The sequence below is a fragment of the Labeo rohita genome, chromosome 17, assembly GCF_022985175.1.
Source record: "Labeo rohita strain BAU-BD-2019 chromosome 17, IGBB_LRoh.1.0, whole genome shotgun sequence".
Taxonomy (NCBI): Eukaryota; Metazoa; Chordata; class Actinopteri; order Cypriniformes; family Cyprinidae; genus Labeo; species Labeo rohita.
In genome coordinates, this window is record NC_066885.1 from 13,281,808 (window position 1) to 13,301,489 (window position 19,682).

At 35.1% G+C, this 19,682-nt stretch overlaps 1 protein-coding gene across 1 annotated transcript in view; it reads right to left on the bottom strand.

Annotated features, from left to right (window-relative positions):
- atp6v1ba (ATPase, H+ transporting, lysosomal, V1 subunit B, member a) overlaps positions 1-17,729 on the bottom strand; it is a 37,702-nt gene extending 19,973 nt beyond the window's left edge. Inside the window, exons 1-6 of the mRNA XM_051133085.1 lie at positions 17,501-17,729; positions 3,780-3,835; positions 1,938-2,036; positions 1,691-1,784; positions 1,512-1,589; positions 620-759 (exon numbers count right to left, since the gene is read on the bottom strand). Of these exons, the coding sequence (XP_050989042.1) occupies positions 620-759; positions 1,512-1,589; positions 1,691-1,784; positions 1,938-2,036; positions 3,780-3,835; positions 17,501-17,609 (576 nt within the window). The 5' untranslated portion in view covers positions 17,610-17,729. The remainder of the gene's footprint in view (positions 1-619; positions 760-1,511; positions 1,590-1,690; positions 1,785-1,937; positions 2,037-3,779; positions 3,836-17,500) is intronic.
- Between the last annotated feature and the right edge of the window lie 1,953 nt (positions 17,730-19,682).

Here is a 19,682-nt window from a genome sequence, read left to right on the forward strand (position 1 = left end):
TTAAAATCATGAAACTTCAAATCATGAAAAGTTCAACAAAAATTAACATGTTTAGAGCTCAATGAAATGTTTTTTTTTTTTCCTCACCATATGTTTTGTCATGTCTAATTATTTGAATGCATAAAAACAACTTTTTATTTATTTTTACAACAGCCTTATAAAACTCTCTGTTGTGTATTTAAAATTTTCTCGTTATCAAATGAAGGCAAAAAACATTGATTTAATTTATCTTTTAATTAATGAAAATTAAACATTTTATTTTTTGGCAAATAAATGGGATTTACTATTAAAATTTAAACATAATATTGTGTGATTAAGTTTTATTATTTTTAGTAGTAGTAGCAGTAGTATCACATACATTCTACTAAATAATAGTAATATATGCCTATTTTTGGCACAATGCGGTTTAATATATATTCAGATACTAGTCCATATCGTGATTTGATTTAAGAGTAATGACCTACTTTTGATTAATTAGTCCAAACTTCAGTGACATTCTGCATTAAACTGTAAATTCCGTTTGTATGACTAGACTCCGCATTTCCGTATTCATATTGGATGCCAAACTGCAGAGCAAGAATTAATGTTATAATGCACTGGCTGTGCTGTTAACACACACCTCATTATGCGGCAGCCCAGCAGCACTAAAGATGGGGATCTTCTGTCCACGGGCGATGCTGTTCATGCCGTCAATAGCAGAGATGCCAGTCTGGATCATTTCCTCAGGGTAGATACGACACTGAGGGTTGATGGGCTGACCTAAGAAGAATCAAAGGGAGTACAGTGATCTCACCTGAGCAAGAAAAAATCTGGTACTTAAGAGTCTACCAAGTACAACTTCTATTTCTAAAGAAGGAAAAGAGGGCTAATGGGGAAAAAAAGATTTTCTTAAGGCAAAACTATCCACATTGACCATGACAAATAATAAAGGCTTGTATTTTAGAAAAATGTTTTCTCGTTAAAGCATATAAACGTGCTACACACTATTTGGAGTGGTGTGACCTTGAGGCCTGATCAATCTTTTATTACGCCCCCTCTTATCCGTTCGGCTCATTCAAACGTTGCCCTGAATTGCCATTGTATACCTTTGATAGCTCAAAAGATCACCTTTGCCATTTCAGCTTAGCGGAGATCAGGGTCATGAGGTCAGTAAATGGCTTAAAAAGCACACAAAAATTCCAATTCAACCTCTTAAAATAGTCAAATACCAACAAGGAGGAATTTTAAGCATTGATGAACATATTCTGGCACGCTGGCCTCTCAACTAAGCTGCAGACAAACCGAGTGCATGCCGCACAAACGCAAAGACAAAGAACATTTAACATGGCTGGTGGCAGGCTAATTGCCGAAGATGTGCTGCTAGAATTTAAAATCACGTTTATCTCAAAGAAACCCAAAATGCAGACATAATAACACCCAAAGTATTGCTCAGTCATCTACGTGCCTCTCAAGAAGACACTTGCTCCTGCAAATGTTACATAAAGCTTTAAAAAAAAAAAGAAGGCTCTTACCCATGATGTCCAAATAGTCCTCAGCCAGAACAGTAGGACCCCGGTCAATGGGTTTACCTGACCCGTTGAAAACTCGTCCTGAAATAAAATTACACGTTTTTCATAACGTCTGCATTGGTTAGAAGACACTTAAAAGACTATCATTACATAGGCTGTATGAGCTTTAGTTACATGCTTACCAAGCATGTCCTCAGACACGGGTGTGCGCAGGATGTCACCAGTGAATTCACAAGCAGTCTTCTTAGCATCAATACCTGAGGTGCCTTCAAACACCTGATGGGCACAAAATGTAAAGATTTTTCAGTTATGACCTCATTTTAACCTTAGATATTGCAAATGTTGATGTCCAATAAATATTCATAGACAACAGTTGTATATTGCTTATAAAGGCTAAACATCTGAACATGTATTTGAACGAAAACTTGCCTGAACGACAGCTTTGGTACCAATGACCTCCAAAACCTGTCCGCTCCTTTTGGTTCCATCAGGCAGGGTAAGGTGCACAATCTCTGCATAACGTGGAAACTAGAGGAACGTGATAATGAGAGATGAAAACGAGGATCAATGAATACCACTCAAAAGTCATTCATCGTTCCAAGACCTTCAAAACAAATTAAGATATTTTTGATGAAATTCGAGAGCTTTCTGACCCCGCATAGACAGCAACACAACTACCATGTTCAAGGCCCAGAAAGGAAGTAAGGACATCGTTAAAATAGTCCATTTGGCACAGAAGAGAAGAAATAGTTGAATAAGTCATTATTTTTGTTTTCTTTGTACACAAAAAGCATTCTCGTAGCTTAATAATGTTACGATTCAACCATTGATATTACATGGACTATTTTGAAAATGTCTTTACCACCTTTCTGGGCCATAAAACATTTCAGTTGCGTTGCTGGCTATGCAGAGTCAGAAATCTCTTGAATTTCATTAAAAATATCTTGTGTTTTGAAGATGAATGAAGGTCTTACAGGTTTGGAACGACATGAGGGTGAGTAAATAATGACAGAATTTAGATTTTTGGGTGAACTATCCCTTTTTAAAGTCAATTTGGCTATACCATGAATAAATGACATTTTAAAATATATAGATATATAAACAGAAAAACGTTGCTTTAAATTTTAATAAAATGTCATAATAAAACTATTTTTGATCAAATAAATAGAGCATTGGTGAGCATGAGAGATGGTTTTTTTAAAATCATTTAAAGGGGTCATCGGATGCCCATTTTCCACAAGTTGATACGATTCTTTATGGTCTTAATGAAAAGTCTATAACATGCTTTGGTTAAAATTTCCCAATGGTAGTGTAAATGACACTTTTTTTTTTTTTACCAAAATCAGCTCTGCAAAAATCATCCGGTTCTGGTCGAGGTTGCTTTAAATGTTAATGAGCTCTGCTCGCCCCGCCCCTCTCTTCTCTTTGTGGAGAGACGAGCCTGTATACTTTAGCACTATTTAGCCACCAAACTTGCTAACTAGCACGTTATTAGGAAAGGCGATCGCAAAGATTCATAAAAAATGTAAACTCCCACATATCGCGAAAAGGTTTTTACACTCACATGAGGTGGTTTTTCAGGCAATTTGAAAAAGGAATATTTTGCAAAATTGCAATGGAAATGTTTTTTTTTTTTTCACATTTGCAGGTCACCTTACGTACATAAGTCACATGATCATTCTTTAACATACTATAAACTTAAAAAAAAAAAAAAAAAACTCATATGTGGTCACTCACACAAGCACTGACTGCACAATGCTTGAATAAGGGGCTTTCCTTGACATTAAAGTTTGAATAACCCCTTATTTATACTGTATAACTCAGTATTCAATGCTTATGTTTATACCAGGTGCTCTGCCGCTCATTTTAGTTTTAGAAGTTTTAGAACCACCTCTCCGCTCTGCTTTTGTAAAGATAGATGCCTACGTCTTCTATGACTAAAAAAAATTTCTAGTGTGGTGGCTTCGACATACAGTACATAAACCTACCAACATTCATCACCATGACTTATCGTGAGAGGAAAAAAAAAAAACCCACATTTTAGTCGTATAACATTGGTTAATGGAAACGGTGTAATTTCACAACAGTTTTTTTTTTTCAACATTTATAAAACATAGCAAAAGATTTGCGCAAATCTGAAATGGAAATACACCTAGTGATACGTTTAGAAAAAAGGTCATCCTTTACTTTTTGTTACTTTAAATATTGTACGTTTAAAACTCTCATATTTTGAAATACTTTAGTTTTTGTAAACAAAGAAAAAGGACTTACTTTGACATTGTCCAAAATAACCAGTGGCCCATTTACGCCAGACACTGTAGAGTAGGCTGAGGATGAAAAAAAAAAAAAAAAACCCGCAGAATGTGAAAACACACAACAAACATTTTTTTCCAGAATTTGTAATGCCTGCAAAAGGAAGCTACCTCTAAGACGTGAAAATTATTATTAAAATTTACGCCTTCAATTTGCATTTTTATTTGACCATTTGAGACGCCTCTGAATGGTAAACATGCAATTACAAAGACACATATGGGAAACTTTTATTGATTCTAGGTTGCTGCATGTCTTCTTGACAGGTGTGAGTACACACACACACAGATAAAAACACATTCACACATGCATATACTGACTGCAGGCACTGGCTGTGACCAATAAAGTGCATGAAATTTGCTACAAAAGCCCACAATCACATGGAAATGAGGACTCTTTCTTTTGACACCTGTGCATCTAATTGTACACAGTGACCTTTACTGGAGTATTCTAAATGGCTTTCATAAATTTCCATGTCCAAATGTCAGGGCTAGAAGAACACAGTTAGCACATTCAAGGCGGCTTTTCTGCAGATGTCATGATGGGGGACGACATCTTCACTCTGTTCCATAAGGGACAATTACTTGGCTCAGACTATGGTAATTCATGATGGTTCAAGGTGCCCAAAAAGTCTCATATAGCCTATATAAACAATTACATTCATTTCAGGGTGACAGGATGAACTATATTTGGGTTGAACAGGCCAAGGAGAGTGGGGCACAGATAAAAGGGAAAAGGGATTAAAGGGAAAGTCCACTCACCCCCATGTCGTTTCAAACCTGTGTGACTTTCTTTCTTCTGTGGAACATTAAAGAAGATACTCTGAAGAATGCTGGCAGCTAAACATTTTTCGTTCCCATTGACTTACATTGGACAACAGATACAACTGAAGTCAATGGGAACTAAAGCTGTTTGGTTATCAAACATTCTTTAAAATAATTATTCTAATTTTGTGTTAAGCAGAAGAAAAATGCATAAGTTTGGCACAACATGACGCTAAAAGGAAATGATGACAATTTTCATTTTTGGGTGGAATATCCCTTTAAGACAACAATTTTTTTCCCCCCATCATGACTGGGGTTCATGTGAATCCTGATTCACTCTTGGTCAGTCCGTTCTTAAAGTATGAATCAGCCTAAAATGAGCCTAAAATATAACAACAGAAACATCAGACCAAAGAAAGAAATTGCTAATTGTTGAACCTGTGGTGCTCATCTGGGTGAAGTTGTTCAAGTCTGATTTGCAACATGTCACAATACCTTTTTTTCTGTCTAAGCTATTAATCTAACTATACAGAAGCAACAACATAAAACAAAACATTTTTTTTTTATTTCCTTAATATAATAAGTGCTTTTTTAAAGAACTTTTTAAAGTTTTTTTTATAATATATTTTTTATAATATATAAAAAGATACCACGTGTTTTTGGTCATTTGGCCATTACTCCAGTCTTCTTCAGTGTCACATAATCTTTCAGAAATCATTAAAAAAAAAAAAAAAAAAAAAAAAAAAAAAAAAAAATTCTCCAAAATTTTGTTCTAGAAATTTTCCAAATATTCCAAATCCCCCTAAATGTCATTCTACAAATGTTCTAAACATTCCTAATTCTCCAAAATTTCATTCTTAAATACATTTCCAAACATTCCAACTTCTCCAAAAAATAATTCCAAAAATTTCCAAAAACTCCAAATTTCCCAAAATGTTATTTTAAAAATGTTCTGAACATTCCAAATTCTCCAAAATTTAATTCTAAAAAAATTCCAAACATTCTAAATTCTCAAGTTTCAACCTAAAAAATTTCTAAACATTCCATATTCTCCAAAAACCATTCAAATTTTTTTCTAAACAATCCTAATTCTCCAAAATTTAATTCTGAAAAATTTCTAAACATTCCAACTTCTCCAAAAATTAATAAAAAAAAATTTCAAACATTCCAAATTCTCCAGAATTTCATTCTAAAATATTTCTAAACATTCCAAAATTTTGAATGGTAGTTTATGGAAAACATGTGGAAATATTACATGATAAAATAATAATAATTAAAACAAAAATTATAATTATATAATAAAACATGGAAACACTCATTTTCATAAAACCACATGAATAAAACCGGAATGAATTTAAGCATCTTTAAAGATATTCATGCTGCTCTTATACAAGTCTTAAAACCCATCAAAGCCCCAGTGTTACTTGCTATTGTAATTTTAAGCATTAAGCTGTGGAGCTCATCTAGGTGAGGAAGGTTCGAATTTGACTTGCAACTTGGCACAACACCTTCTTTTCTGTCCAATCAAATCATGTAGAAGCAAAAAAAAAAACTATTTTTTATTTTTCTTCTCCTCAACATAAGTTTTGTTTTTTTGTTTCACAGTGGAGTATTTTTCTAAAAAGCCAGCCAGTGTTTTTGGTCCAGGCTGCAGGTGCATGCTCAGGGTGGGCCATCATTAGCAGCAGAGGGTGTGGTCTCATACTTTGGCCTTTTACTTTGCATGGGAAAACATTAGCCGTCCTGTCACAGGAGCCAATTTGGTGTATGTCCTTTCACTTTGTTTCAGCGTGTGTGTATACGTGTGTGAAAGAGAGAGACGGTGCACACTAGATGGAGAAGAGTCAGCTTTGTCTGCTCTGGGTCGTCCATCACGCCTCAGTGTGTCGGTTTTGTGTGCGCCGTCAGACTGTGGTCTGATATCAAAGGCAGTAGGAAATGAGAATGGACTGTCTCTAACGCCCAGCACAGCAGCCCCACGGGGAGCAGACACTATGCCACTAATTAGGCTTCAGACAGCAGAATCATTTGTCAATGCACTATTGCTGTTTCCCACACACACACACACACACACACACACACACACACACACACACACCTGCACATCATGACTTTCCTCACTGGCTGAGGAGAAAAGGAAGAGTGAAAGAGAGAAACGTGGTTCCATCCTTTTGTGTTTTTTCCCCTTTTTATCCATGGCTTTATATTTTTGTTGTTTTTAGTTAGGTTTTGAGGGGGGAAAAAAACGAGAGGAACAAAGGAAGAACTGTGCTAAAATCCTATGAGGCCCCCTGCGCTCACAAATTCCTCTATGAATATTGTGTGGAAAAAGATTCAAATGTCTTGTGACAATCTATTATTGAGTCGAGAAGTATCAGAGTTACTAAACGACAGGCATCTGCTGTGTTTCCCTTTTTTGGCTGCCCTGTGGTTCTGCCAGTGAATGGAGATAAATGTGTCTAACATTAACTAATAGCACCTTGATTAATTAATACTCCCCACTGGCTACAAAAAAAGAGCTGCCTCGATTTCAGTTACTGCCTTGCAAAAATTAAATATACACACATTTTTTAAGGAAGTAATTTATGCTCGCCTGCATTTATTTGACGACAAATACAGTGAAAACTATAACATTACTCTAATCTTCTTCACTGTCTCATGATCCTTCAGAAATGATTCTAATATGTGACCCTGGACCACAAAACTAGTCATAAGGCTCAATTTTTTAGGACAATATTTGGCAGAGATATAGCTATTTGAAAATCTGGAATCTGAGGGTGCAAAAAAATGAAATATTGAGAAAAATCACCTTTAAAGTTGTCCAAATGAAGTTCTTAGCAATGCATATTACTAATCAAAAATTAAGTTTTGATATATTTATGGTAGGAAATTTACAACATATCTTCATGGAACATGATCTTTACTTAATATCCTAATAATTTTTGGCATAAAAGAAAAATCGATAATTTGACCCATACAATGTATTGTTGGCTATTGCTACAAATACATCCGAGCTACTTATGACTGGTTTTATTGTTCAGGGTCACATATACTGATTTTCTGTTCAAGTTATATTTCAATTTTAGAAATCTCTGAGCTGGTTAATACTTTTCCAGGAGGTATTTATAAAAAAATAATCCTTTTGTAACTTTATAAATGTGTTTAGTGCCAACTTTAATTGGTTTAATTCACCCTTTCTGAATAAAAATATTATTTTCCTGAAGGAAAAAAAAAAAAAAAAAAAAAACTAGTGCATATAATATGTGCATAAGTAATATGTGCAAGTACATAACACATAATAAAACATATGGAAAAAATTACTTTCATAAAAAATTATTTTAGTATATTTAGTGTTTAGACCAGATGATCTACCATCAGTAGTCTACACTGCTGATATTGCAGCAAAATGTCAAAAAAAAAAAAAAACCTGATTACATGCTGTTTTCCATCTGGTATACTAAAGTTCAGAGAAAAAAAATAAATAAAAACATCTAATAAAAAAAAGAAATCTCACAAAAAGATATTAGCTACGCAGGTGAAAGACTTCATCTCCCATTATGATGATTCCCCGAGTGACACGTCTTCCCTAAATAAATGATTAGTCTCATAATTGCCGTTATTACAGTGAAAGAAAAACAGTAGTCAAATCACCCTAACACTGAATATTCGCTCTCTCAAAACACACAAAAACAGATGCATTCGGCAAATTCGCGAACACACTAAAATGCACGCTTCCTGCAAATTCCATCATTTTTCAAGACATTATGGCTTTTCCTTCCCTCCGTCCTTTTTACCTCAGCCCAGACAAATTGCAGTATGTGCTTCACAGGGAGGTGCTTATAAAATGGATTTAATAGCTACACTTACCCTACAAATTGCCCATATGTTTCAAAGGAGATACATATGTCTATTTACTGAGAGGTGATCATAATTACGAGGCTGGAAAATTGCGGCCATATAATTGTACATCAACCCCTTAAAAGTCTCTCTCGAACGCAACGCAAACTGCTAATGGAAAACAGTGAGGAGCTGAAATCTTTACTCAAACAAAGCTCATGACATGCTCCGATATTGTGCACAACATTAGACGAACGCTAAACGAAGGAACGCAGGTGCTAATCTACTCTGCCGACGCTAGTTTTTTAGTCAAACAACGCAAGTGAAAATTAACATTCATCTAAATAAGAATAAATGAACGAAACAAGCTGCGCAAACACGTAAGCAAAACAATCGCTTATTAAAAAAATAAAATAAAATAAAAACGAAGGCGATGAAACGACCCTGCCGAACCATGAGCCAATCGCCTTCCAGCTCTGTGATGAAGATGGCGGCCCACTTCAACTCTGCACACAGAGGACTCAGTGCCTCATAAGAGGCCTTGTAAAATAAAGATTAAAAAATGGCTATACATTCACATGGTGTGAAGTAGCAACATTTCCCATTAGGCTTGAAAAACTTTCCCCACCCCTCCCAGGACACTTGAGTTTGAGTGCGCCGGTCCGAGGGCTAGGCATGCAACACCAGCGCGGGTCAACGTGAGGCCTGTGGAGCTGCCAGGCCCTATTGTGTGCCGAGATGTTAATTGGTTCTAATCCGGCGGTAGAAGCTGTTTTGGTAGCCTGACCCCGCGCCCTGAAGGACACCTTGGTGTGAAATACTAAAGGGCCCATTCAAGTGGTGCTGAAAGGAGGCATGAAGCATTCCAACACATTTCCATCTCTGCTGTGAAAGAGAAGCGCTGACGGGGAGGCGGGAGGGGGGACAGTGGGACAGGCATTTTTTTTTTTCGGGACGGCCGGTAGCACTGCGCTGAAACTGAATTAACAGTACAAAAGCGCAGGCTAAGGTGCCAGGCTCGTCTCATTCACGCACATCCTCCTGTGTTTCTTCTTTTTCTTTTTTTGCCGAGCATCCACACGGTGGTTTCCCATAAGACGGAAGAAAAGAGAGCGCTAATTGCCCCGTGTTTGGGATCAGATAGACACAAATGCAACTGTCATTAAACAGACAAACAAGGCTCACACAATTCCGCCATGACACCCGCTAAACTTACCCCACATATTAAGGTTTGATAATGAATTCGGAGACGCTGGGCGGCTTTGATACCGTAACTGAAAAAGACTGATCCTGTCGGAGGGGACAGATGTCCGTATGCATCCAAGGACAATCTATGAAAGCCTAAGGACGGGAATTGAAATCTCATTCTGAGCTGGAAGAGTCCATATTTTAATCGTACAGCCATTTTTCCCCAAAGAAATTGTAAAGAAAAGATTCTCATTTGTGACCCTGGACCACAAAACCAGTCATAAGTGTCAATTTTTGGAAATTGAGATTTATAAATCATCTAAAAACAGAATACATAAACTCTCCATTGATGTATGGTTTGTTAGGACAAGATAATATTTGGCCTAGACACAACTATTTGAAAATCTGGAATATGAGGGTGCAAATAAATCAAATGAAATGTTCTTAGCAATGCATATTACTAATCAAAAATTAAGTTTTCATATATTTATGGTAGGAAATTTACAAAATTCATCATTGAACGCGATCTTAATATCCTAATGATTTTTGGCATAAAACTCTATCATTTTGACCCATACAGGCTATTGCTACAAATATACCCGTGCTACTCACGACTGGTTTTGTGGTCCAGGGTCACACTTCTGTGTTTAGGATGACCAAACCTGTTGGCAATGGCTTCATAACTCATATTCATAATTCAGAGGCTCTAAAAATCACACGGTTTGATATGACACCTCTACTTTCCAACTGAGAGAATAATGAACAGACTGTTTAAGCTGTATAAGTGAACAAATGTTCAATGGCAAAATTAACTGAACCACCTGCCAAAACGCTACAAAATTACACAGCCATTCTGCAAGTATGAACAATGTTCAATACCGTAAACGTAAATGGCACAAAACGTACGTACTGTGCTTTTGATTAAACGCACATTAGCACTTTTCTGTGAAAATAAAAATTATTTTCGTGAGCATAATTGAGGCCGCAGTCCTGTAAATACGTATAATAGCTTCAGGATTCGAAACTCAATGTTACTTCGCCTATTCAGAAACATGCTGAACACTGAACAAATGTAAAAATTGGGGGACACAATAAAATGCTTTTTGGAAAAAAAAGAGAAACGCTGGATGACCAATAGATAGACGTATGAAAGACAGTGAATCAGAGCTCACAGGGGACCTTGATGGTATTCTCTTGGACTTCAATGCTAACAGAGGGAATCCAATTATGGCACTGACAGCACAATATGCTACACACTCAAAAGGGCAGGTTTTGGATTTTGCGGACTACGTATCAAAATAAATTGAGCAAAATCTGTGCTGAAAGATGATCGTTTTGAATGCATAAAAATATTAATGACAAACTGGAGAAATTGTTCAAAGGACCTTCGTGATTTTGCACACAAAAAGAAGATTATAGCCTACTTGAATACTAAAAAGTGCTAGTTATTAAAATGAAAATAAAAAGTATTAACTGTTAAATTATAAAATAACAAACAACTTAATTATGATATTTAAAAAATGCAAGATTAATCAAAGTCTGCCATGCATGTTTATCATTCAAGTCAGCTGTTAATGAAAATAACGTAATGCCCTTTTCAAGAGACATTTCAAAGATGCACCGAGTCAGTCTGAGGCTACGACGTTTGGAATTAACTTGACATGCTATCAAAACTACTAAAAAAAGTCCTCCAAAAAAACAAACAAAAGCAAGACCTGAATGCAACACACAGACAGTCTGATAAAGACAGACGCACACACACGCAATTGTGGCTGTTCATCTGTCCTAACAAAGACCTCCACAGTGATGACACCCCCATCAAACAGGAATGCTTTTAACCCCACAGGTAGAGGCAGAGGCTGTAACGGAGGACTCCCCACACGCATGCACTGATTGGGTCGTGTGTAATCAGACGACTGCGTGTGTGTGTGTGTGTGTGTATGAGGTGGGGGGGACGGTGGGAAGAGCTGTAATCTGTGTGTGTTTCCTGGCGGGATGCAGACTGAAGGGGTGACAGCTAAACTGAGACAGCTGGTTAACCCCGCTGCCTCTCGAGGAGAGGTGGCAAAGTGGTGCAGTTACAATAGATCGAAACAGCCGTAATGTTACTGCAACAGTTTGAGGGTGATTTGCAGGGATAGGCGGGTTTTCACCCGTACGCTGCCTAGCAACACATCTATAACAAAAGTCCAAATCGGGCCCCCTATGACAAGCGAAGTTTACGCTGTTTGCCATATTTCATATTCAAGACCATGCGGATGGCATACTCAAAGTTGATGCCAGAAATAAAAAAAATGTTTCAAATCGAACTAGTATAACAAAATGATGATATTAAAAAAAAAAAAATGTATGAGTTAATAGCACATTCAACACCTGTTATTTTCTGTAAATATACGCTGCTACAATAAATGATTAATCAAATGATTAATCGCGATTAATCACATCTAAAATAAAAAGTTTTTCTTAACATAATATATGTGTGTGTACTGTGTATATTAATTATGTTTATGTAAATACACACGCATGGATATAAAAAAAAATGTGTTTATTTATTAAATATTTATATAGAATATAAATTACAAGAACATAAATATATACATGTAAAAATTTTCAAAATATATACTGTATGTGTGTGTATTTATATATATACACATAATAAATATACACAGCACAGCACTATCAGGCTTTTAGGATGGACATAGACTAAATTCTAAGAATATAAATCGCTTTTGTCAATGTAAACTTAATCTTGCATAGTCAAGCCAAAAATTATTCAGACGCCAGATGTAATTTTTTATATATATATATACACATTTTTTTTACTATACACTATAGTTTATTTATGTAAGTGAGGGTAGCAAAATAAAGTAAACTGTGGCATATTATACCCAAAAATTCTTCATACTGATAGTTGCGTAAATATAGTCAAACTACCAGTTGTCTATTAAAGTCATCTGACGTTAATCAAACAAATTTGTTCTGACAGTTTTAGTTCTTGCCATATTTTATTACTGTTTTCTAAGTTATAGCGAATAAACTGTGATAATGTGAGAAATGTTGAAGATGTCTTAAATTTTGGTTTGACTGTATTTTAAATAACATAAATTAAATTATAAATATAAATGATATAATATAATTATGACTAAGTAAATAGACAATTAAGCTTTTAATTAATATTAAACATAATGTAACATATTACACATACTATGTAACTAGGTAATATTTTGATAACACTTAGATAAATAAACAAATAAAATATTTAATTATAATTTAAATTCAAATTAATTTTTATTACACACATACTATGTAATAATTTGAACATTCTGCAATATTTTCACTTATTTTGGGAGGGTTTTTTTAACCTTTAGCTTTCTCGCCTTGCATGAATTCTGTAAATTGTGCTAAAATAGTGTGTAAATGTGAAAAATCACAGCACAAATAAAGTTAATTTTGCAATTACAATTTAAAAGCTTGTATAGTATGTAAATACTATGAAGTAAACATTGAAAATTTCATAAAAAAGGCATTTTGACAAAGCAGCGGTTAAAGTTGTATTTGAAACACACAATAGCAAATGTTTTTTTTTTTTCAAAGACATACAATATGCTTTTAAGACAAAACCGTAGATCAAAAAGCAGGAAAAACAGTGTGTCATATACGTGACGTGCATAATGGGATAAAAAGGTTTTTTTTTCTTTTCAATCTAAGTAGTCCATAATTTTATATACTTGGATACTATTTTTGAAAGTCGACTATTCTATACTCGTCTTTCATTTACTTTTCTTTGATGGCAAGATGAAGTCGAACGCCCACCGCGGGCTTTCTTTTTCACTGTCACGACAATTGATTAATTACAGGCGGACAAAAGGATTAGCAACAGGAAACAGTGGATAAAATAAAGGAGGGCTGTGACATCTGAAAGATTTGTTTATAACCATGTCATTACGGGTAATTGTTTCTTCACAGAAATACCATTACCGTGCTGAATGTCTTTTCAGCACATTTAAACGTCTATTCAGCATTAAAACAAAGCGAATAGACAGTCTGGGTTAATTGCTTTTGTTGCAAATGACGTGATTAAGACAAAAAAGGCCTCTGCTTCCACAGAAAAGATGAATGCGCTGTACGTTTACTTTGTTTGTTTGTTTCTTCAGGCATCTTGGAAATTTGACTGGGCACGAGCGTGCTAACAAATTACTTAAACACACCAGTCGACGACAACAAAAAGTGGTGAAACGGAAAAATATGTGGAAAAGTGAATTGCAAATATCTGATATAGTCTAAATCTGCATTCTCTACATAGCAAACATTTTGTGACAAAACGCGAAAATCCTTCCGCTGCGCCCTTTCAATGTCCTCAATGTTAGTTTCTTTTTTTAAATTTGAGATTTAAAAAAAAGTTTTAAACTTGAAGGTCCTTTCAGTCTTTTGCAGCCTTTTTTTTTTTTTTTTTTTTTTTTTTAAAGGACAAAGCAGGACCAATCAGACCCGCGCTGACGGACACAGCCTCTCGAATGTGATGGCATATCAGGCACTGCAAGGACTCATGGGTACAGATCTGTGTGTTTGCCTTCCCATCAGTCTTCATTGCCTTCAATCACAGCCCACTATCAGCATGCACTCTGCCACTGATGAGGCACAAAATGGTGCTGCTATCTGGCATGCCTACATTAGAGAGGCTTTTTTTTTTTTTAACAGTATTCCGGGGGGCGTTTCAGATCGGGGGTCTTTACGCATGCAGCTTCTTTGGCTTTCAGTAGGGAAGGCTTCAATTCTTCCATTAAGTAATTTATTTTCTTCCTGGTTTGCTAAGAGGCTTTTAGCCTGAGCTTTCCTTTGACACTCTTCGGAAAAAAAAGAGAGAAACACACTACCTGTGCTCCTCGGTGGGACAGTGTGTTTTGAGGTCTAAATTAATGAGATTTACAGTGAATAACATCAATAATACACATGAAGGGGGAAAAAATGAGAGAAAGATGCCAGACGAGCTGTAATTTTAGCAAGGTTCTCCATTAAAGGGGTAAACAAAATTAACTACTCAAGTGCTGAAACATCATACACAAGACTCAAATTATGTTATCGAAGAGATGCCGGTAACGCATTATGACCGCGTGCCGTCATCTGATGTTTCTGCAGGTTCAAGGCGGGATATTGTGAGGTTTCAAGAAAAATGGAGAGAACAAAATATAGGTTGTTACAAAGAAAAAAAAAATCTACACATACAATAAGAGGTAAAATAGGAAAAACGTTCATCATACTGGTACTGGCTGAGGGTTTGACTCACAGGATGCCTACTTCCCCATAAATACAATATACACTTCCTCTACAATTTAAGAGGACTAAATCACGGGAACGTGAAAATGTCACATTAGCTCACCTCCAACCTCAACGCCAGTAAATATGCTACCATTTAAAAGTTTTAAGTCAGTAATTTTTTTCTTATGACAGAAATTAATGTTAATTCAGCAAGGATTTATTAAATTAACCAAACATGATAGAAAATTGAGCACCAAATCTGCATATTATAATAATTTTTGAAAAGATCATGTGACACTGAAGACTGGAGTAATGGCTGTTGAAAATACATTTAAAATATATTGAAATAGAAAAGTTATTTTAAGTTGTAATAATACTTCCAGTATTATTGTTTTCCTGTATGTTTATATCATATAAATGCAGTCAGAGACTATTCAAAACCAAAAAATTATACCAAAACCAACTGTTTGAACGGTGGTGTAAAACCACTAAGACAAATGGAGGAAAATACACAATTTTGCAATTGGATTGCAAAGATTTGATCATCAGCAGTATACTTAGGGTCTACTTCCTCCATTTGGGCAACCATTGCAACTCATTGGGTTTTCCTTATTACTGTGCCAGGTTCAAAACTGAGCAAATAAATGTCCATGTTGCACTGCACTACAGACATCAAAAATAAAATTAGATTTCATGTTAGCCAACTATATGCCAGTGAACTCCTAAAAATATACAAAATACACTTTTATCATATATGTGACCCTGGACCACAAAACCGGTCATAAGGGTCAGTTTTTTAAAACTGATGTATGGTTTGTTAGGATAGGACAATATTTGGCCGAGATACAATTATTTGAAAATCTGGAATCTGAGTGTGCAAAAAAAATATATATATGTAATTATTGAGAAAATCACCTTGTCCAAATTAACTTCTTAGCAATGCATATTACTAATCAAAAATTAAGTTTTGATATATTTATGGTGGGCAGTTTACCAAATATCTTCATGGAACTTGATCTTTAGTTCATATCCTAATGATTTTTGGCCAAAAAAAAACATACAGTGAATTTTTGGCTATTTCTACAAATACACCCATGCTATCTAAGACTGGTTTTGTGGTCCAGGGTCACATATACACACCTAAAAGTTACAAAGCTACAAATTGATGACTCATCCTGCATTACCCCACTTTGTCCAATCAAATGCTCCAGAACGAGAATGCCCCTCCCCCTAATATGACATACAACCAAATAGCAAGTAGCAAGCCATGTGACTGAGACCTAACCACAGCTTATTTGCATGCAAATAAAGTCTCCTCCAAACTTAATAGAAAATATGTCAACACAGGAAAGAAACAGCGCTTTTCATGGGGTTTTAAACAATTTGCGATGTGCTATTAGGTTGCGTCTGACAAGGCAAACAATTTGACAACAAAACCCTTGACAAGAAATGGAAATGACAAGAGTCAGACAGAGAGAGGCTGAACACAAAAAGTCAATTTAAAAAGATGTGATGGACAAGGATGAAAAGCACTCTTCAGTAGCCTGTATTTCTGATAGACTGAAAAAGCATAAGCAGATTCACAGATGGAGCTGAACCAGTGAAAGTTTCACATTCCACTGCAAAATTTCAGCCTGGCAAGGTGTGCAACGTGAATTAACTTCCACACGGAATCATTATGAAAAACAATATTCTGCAACCTGACACATACTAATATATACTATACTGACATTATTGCAGAGGAAAATATGTAGAGCAGAAACTCTAATTTCAGTGTCTGAACTAAAAGAATATGAATAAACTCTAGGGCTAAAGTCAGCCAAATGCAAAACAATATGTAAGTTTTCTGTTACAAAAAAATCACATGATTTGTGTGGAGCTGAAGGTTCCTCATTGCATATAATTCACCAGCTCAGCTGGGTGTCACGTGATTGTATCACATGAGAGGGATCATCACTCCATCTGTCTCTGTGCATTAGCTACTGCGTGAGAATCGAAAATAAAATAATTAAAACATTCATTCCGATCACCAAATACCAACCTAACTGCATATATATTATAAATACTAATAGACTCATGGAGCTCAATAAACAATGCACAGACGGAGCCCTCAAAAACATAGAACGTTACCAGAATTAAACACCAACTTTAAGAAATTGATAACAAAAAAAGTAGGGTTTACTGTAGCTTTGGACGACGATTTCAAATCAGATTAAGCGATCCGCCTATAAATGATGATGTTTAACGTTAGTCCTGCTTTGCTAGCTAGCATGTTTACATTTGCTTAAACCTTCAAAGACATCAAAGGTTATTCAGTTACTTATTAAAACAAGCTTAAAAACTACATTTGTTTTGTTTATTTACATAATGACCGTTTAAGAAATGAATAAAAAAGGCAAAAGTGTTAATCGATTTACTATAAACAGCTCAAGTTAGTGTTAGCATGACAGCTGTGCTACTTTGACTCCAAAATGACATTAGCTAACACTTGCGATAGACTAGCTTGGTCTTAGCGGGGTTTAACCTCTGAACAAATGTGAAATGCAGATTAAAAATGCGCAAAAAAATAAAATTAGCAAGAGACAACAGATGTGCTGCTGCTGTTAGCTGTATGAATGAAAGCTGAATGACACTCACTCAGTCTGGGCTGGGAGATGTAGTTTCTGACCACGGCTTGAGCGTGCTGCCGTGCCGCTGCTTCAGGGCCGTTCAGATCCACGGGCCGGTTCGCTACTAATGTAGACATTGTTATTATTTTTCGTAATTAACTTAAACTGTCAAAGTGTAAACAGATCTGTGCTGCGAGCGGATGAACAGACGGAGTCATATGACAACCGTGGTCAGGAAGTAGCACTCGTGCACGCACACGTAAAAAACGTGCGCGTAAGCGTTTACAAGCGCGTGCATGCGTCAGCAATGACCGTACATTTTCACAAATGTACACGTTGGTGTCCCATGACTTTTAAATACAAATCCTATGTTGCTATTATTCGTTGTTGTTAAGAACTCACTGATATATGTTATATACTTTAGAAAAGTTGCAAATTATAAGGGTTTAAGATATGTTCTTAGTAGTAAGAATTTCCAAATTTTGTCAGTTCCACCTTAAAGGTATTATTTCTTGGCTATATATATATATATATATATATATATATATATATATATGACCCTGGACCACAAAACCAGTCTTAAGTCGCTGGGGATTATTTGTAGCAATAGCCAAAAATACATTGTATGGGTCAAAATTGTTGATTTTTCTTTTATGGCAAAAATCATTAGAAAATTAAGTAAAGATCATGTTCCATTAAGATATTTTGTAAAATTCCTACTGTAAATGTATGAAAACTTAATTTTTGTTTAGTAATATACATTGTTAAAAACATTATTTGAAGAAATTTAAAGGTGATTTTCTCAATATTTTGATATTTTTGCACCCTCAGATTCCTGATTTTTAAATAGTTGTATCTCGACCAAATATTGTCGTATCCTAACAAACTAATACATCAATGAAAACTTATTTATTCAGCTTTCATATGATGTATAAATCTCAATTTTGAAAAAATGACCCTTACGACTGGTTTTGTGAACCAGGGTCACACACACACACACACACACACACACATATATATATATATATATGCATTTTTTATAACAGTGGACTTTTTGGCATTGAGGGGGAAAAAGGCTTTTAATGCCAGTATATCTCTTCATAATTATCTAAAATAATTAAAAAATATTAAATGAAAATAATTCATTTCATAGGTATTCAACCACTCAGTTATCACAGGTACAGTCACTTGGTTTTAAGTCATATTAATAGTTAACCACACAGACTCAAGGCTGTAATCACTGACAAAGGTGCATTTAAATACTTACTTAAAGGGGATGAATACATAGGAAAATTATTATTTTATGCATAATAAATTAGCACTAATTTGTAAAACAGAAATCCCTTTGACATGAATGAGTATTAGTCTTCTGATCAGTGTAAAAAAAAGTCAAATTAAATCCTCTTCGAAACAAAACAATAAAACTTACAAGAGGTGAATACTTTTTATAGCTACAGTAAGTGAATAAGAGACTGAATGAAGCACAAAGCACCTTATTTTACTGAGGTGAGGGCCTTGCTTATGAAATAGCAGCACAGTGTTAATTAAGGCTTGAGCATTGAAAGGTAGACTTACAATTTTTTAAAAGGTTCTTACTTTTTATATTAAAACTGATTTGAAATGTTCTTATATTCAAAGCTTCATTGACGTTACCATCCATTTACATATGTTGTGTTTTTATAAAACAGATTCAGACTTGTATAACCTTTAGACAAATATCTCCTTTGATTCACTGATGCATGCTTTAATGAAAAATACATCTTTATATTAATGAACACACACACACACACACACACAAAATATGTGGTACTTTGTTGAGAGAACACAAATGGCAACTTCTTAATTGCCAAAGTCAGCAAGATTTCTTATTTCACACATCTGCTACAATAAATTGCAACAATTGCATTTCATAAGTACAAATTATTTTTTATTGAGCTATTTAAAACATACGTATCTGAGATTTTTATGCAATGACATGCTCATAATAAAGTATTTTAAAAATTGTTTAATATTCGAATTTCCAGTGATGAATTACACTGGAAAGGAGCTCATATGGAAACTCCCACTCCTATGAAGCACTGTGATTGCCATAATCAAGTCGGTATTTATTTATTTTATCAAACTACTTGCACTACTTACTTTGTAACTTACTTTGTTTACATGCTTTACTTTCCCACAGGGTTGCCAGGTTTTCACAACAAAATCCCGCT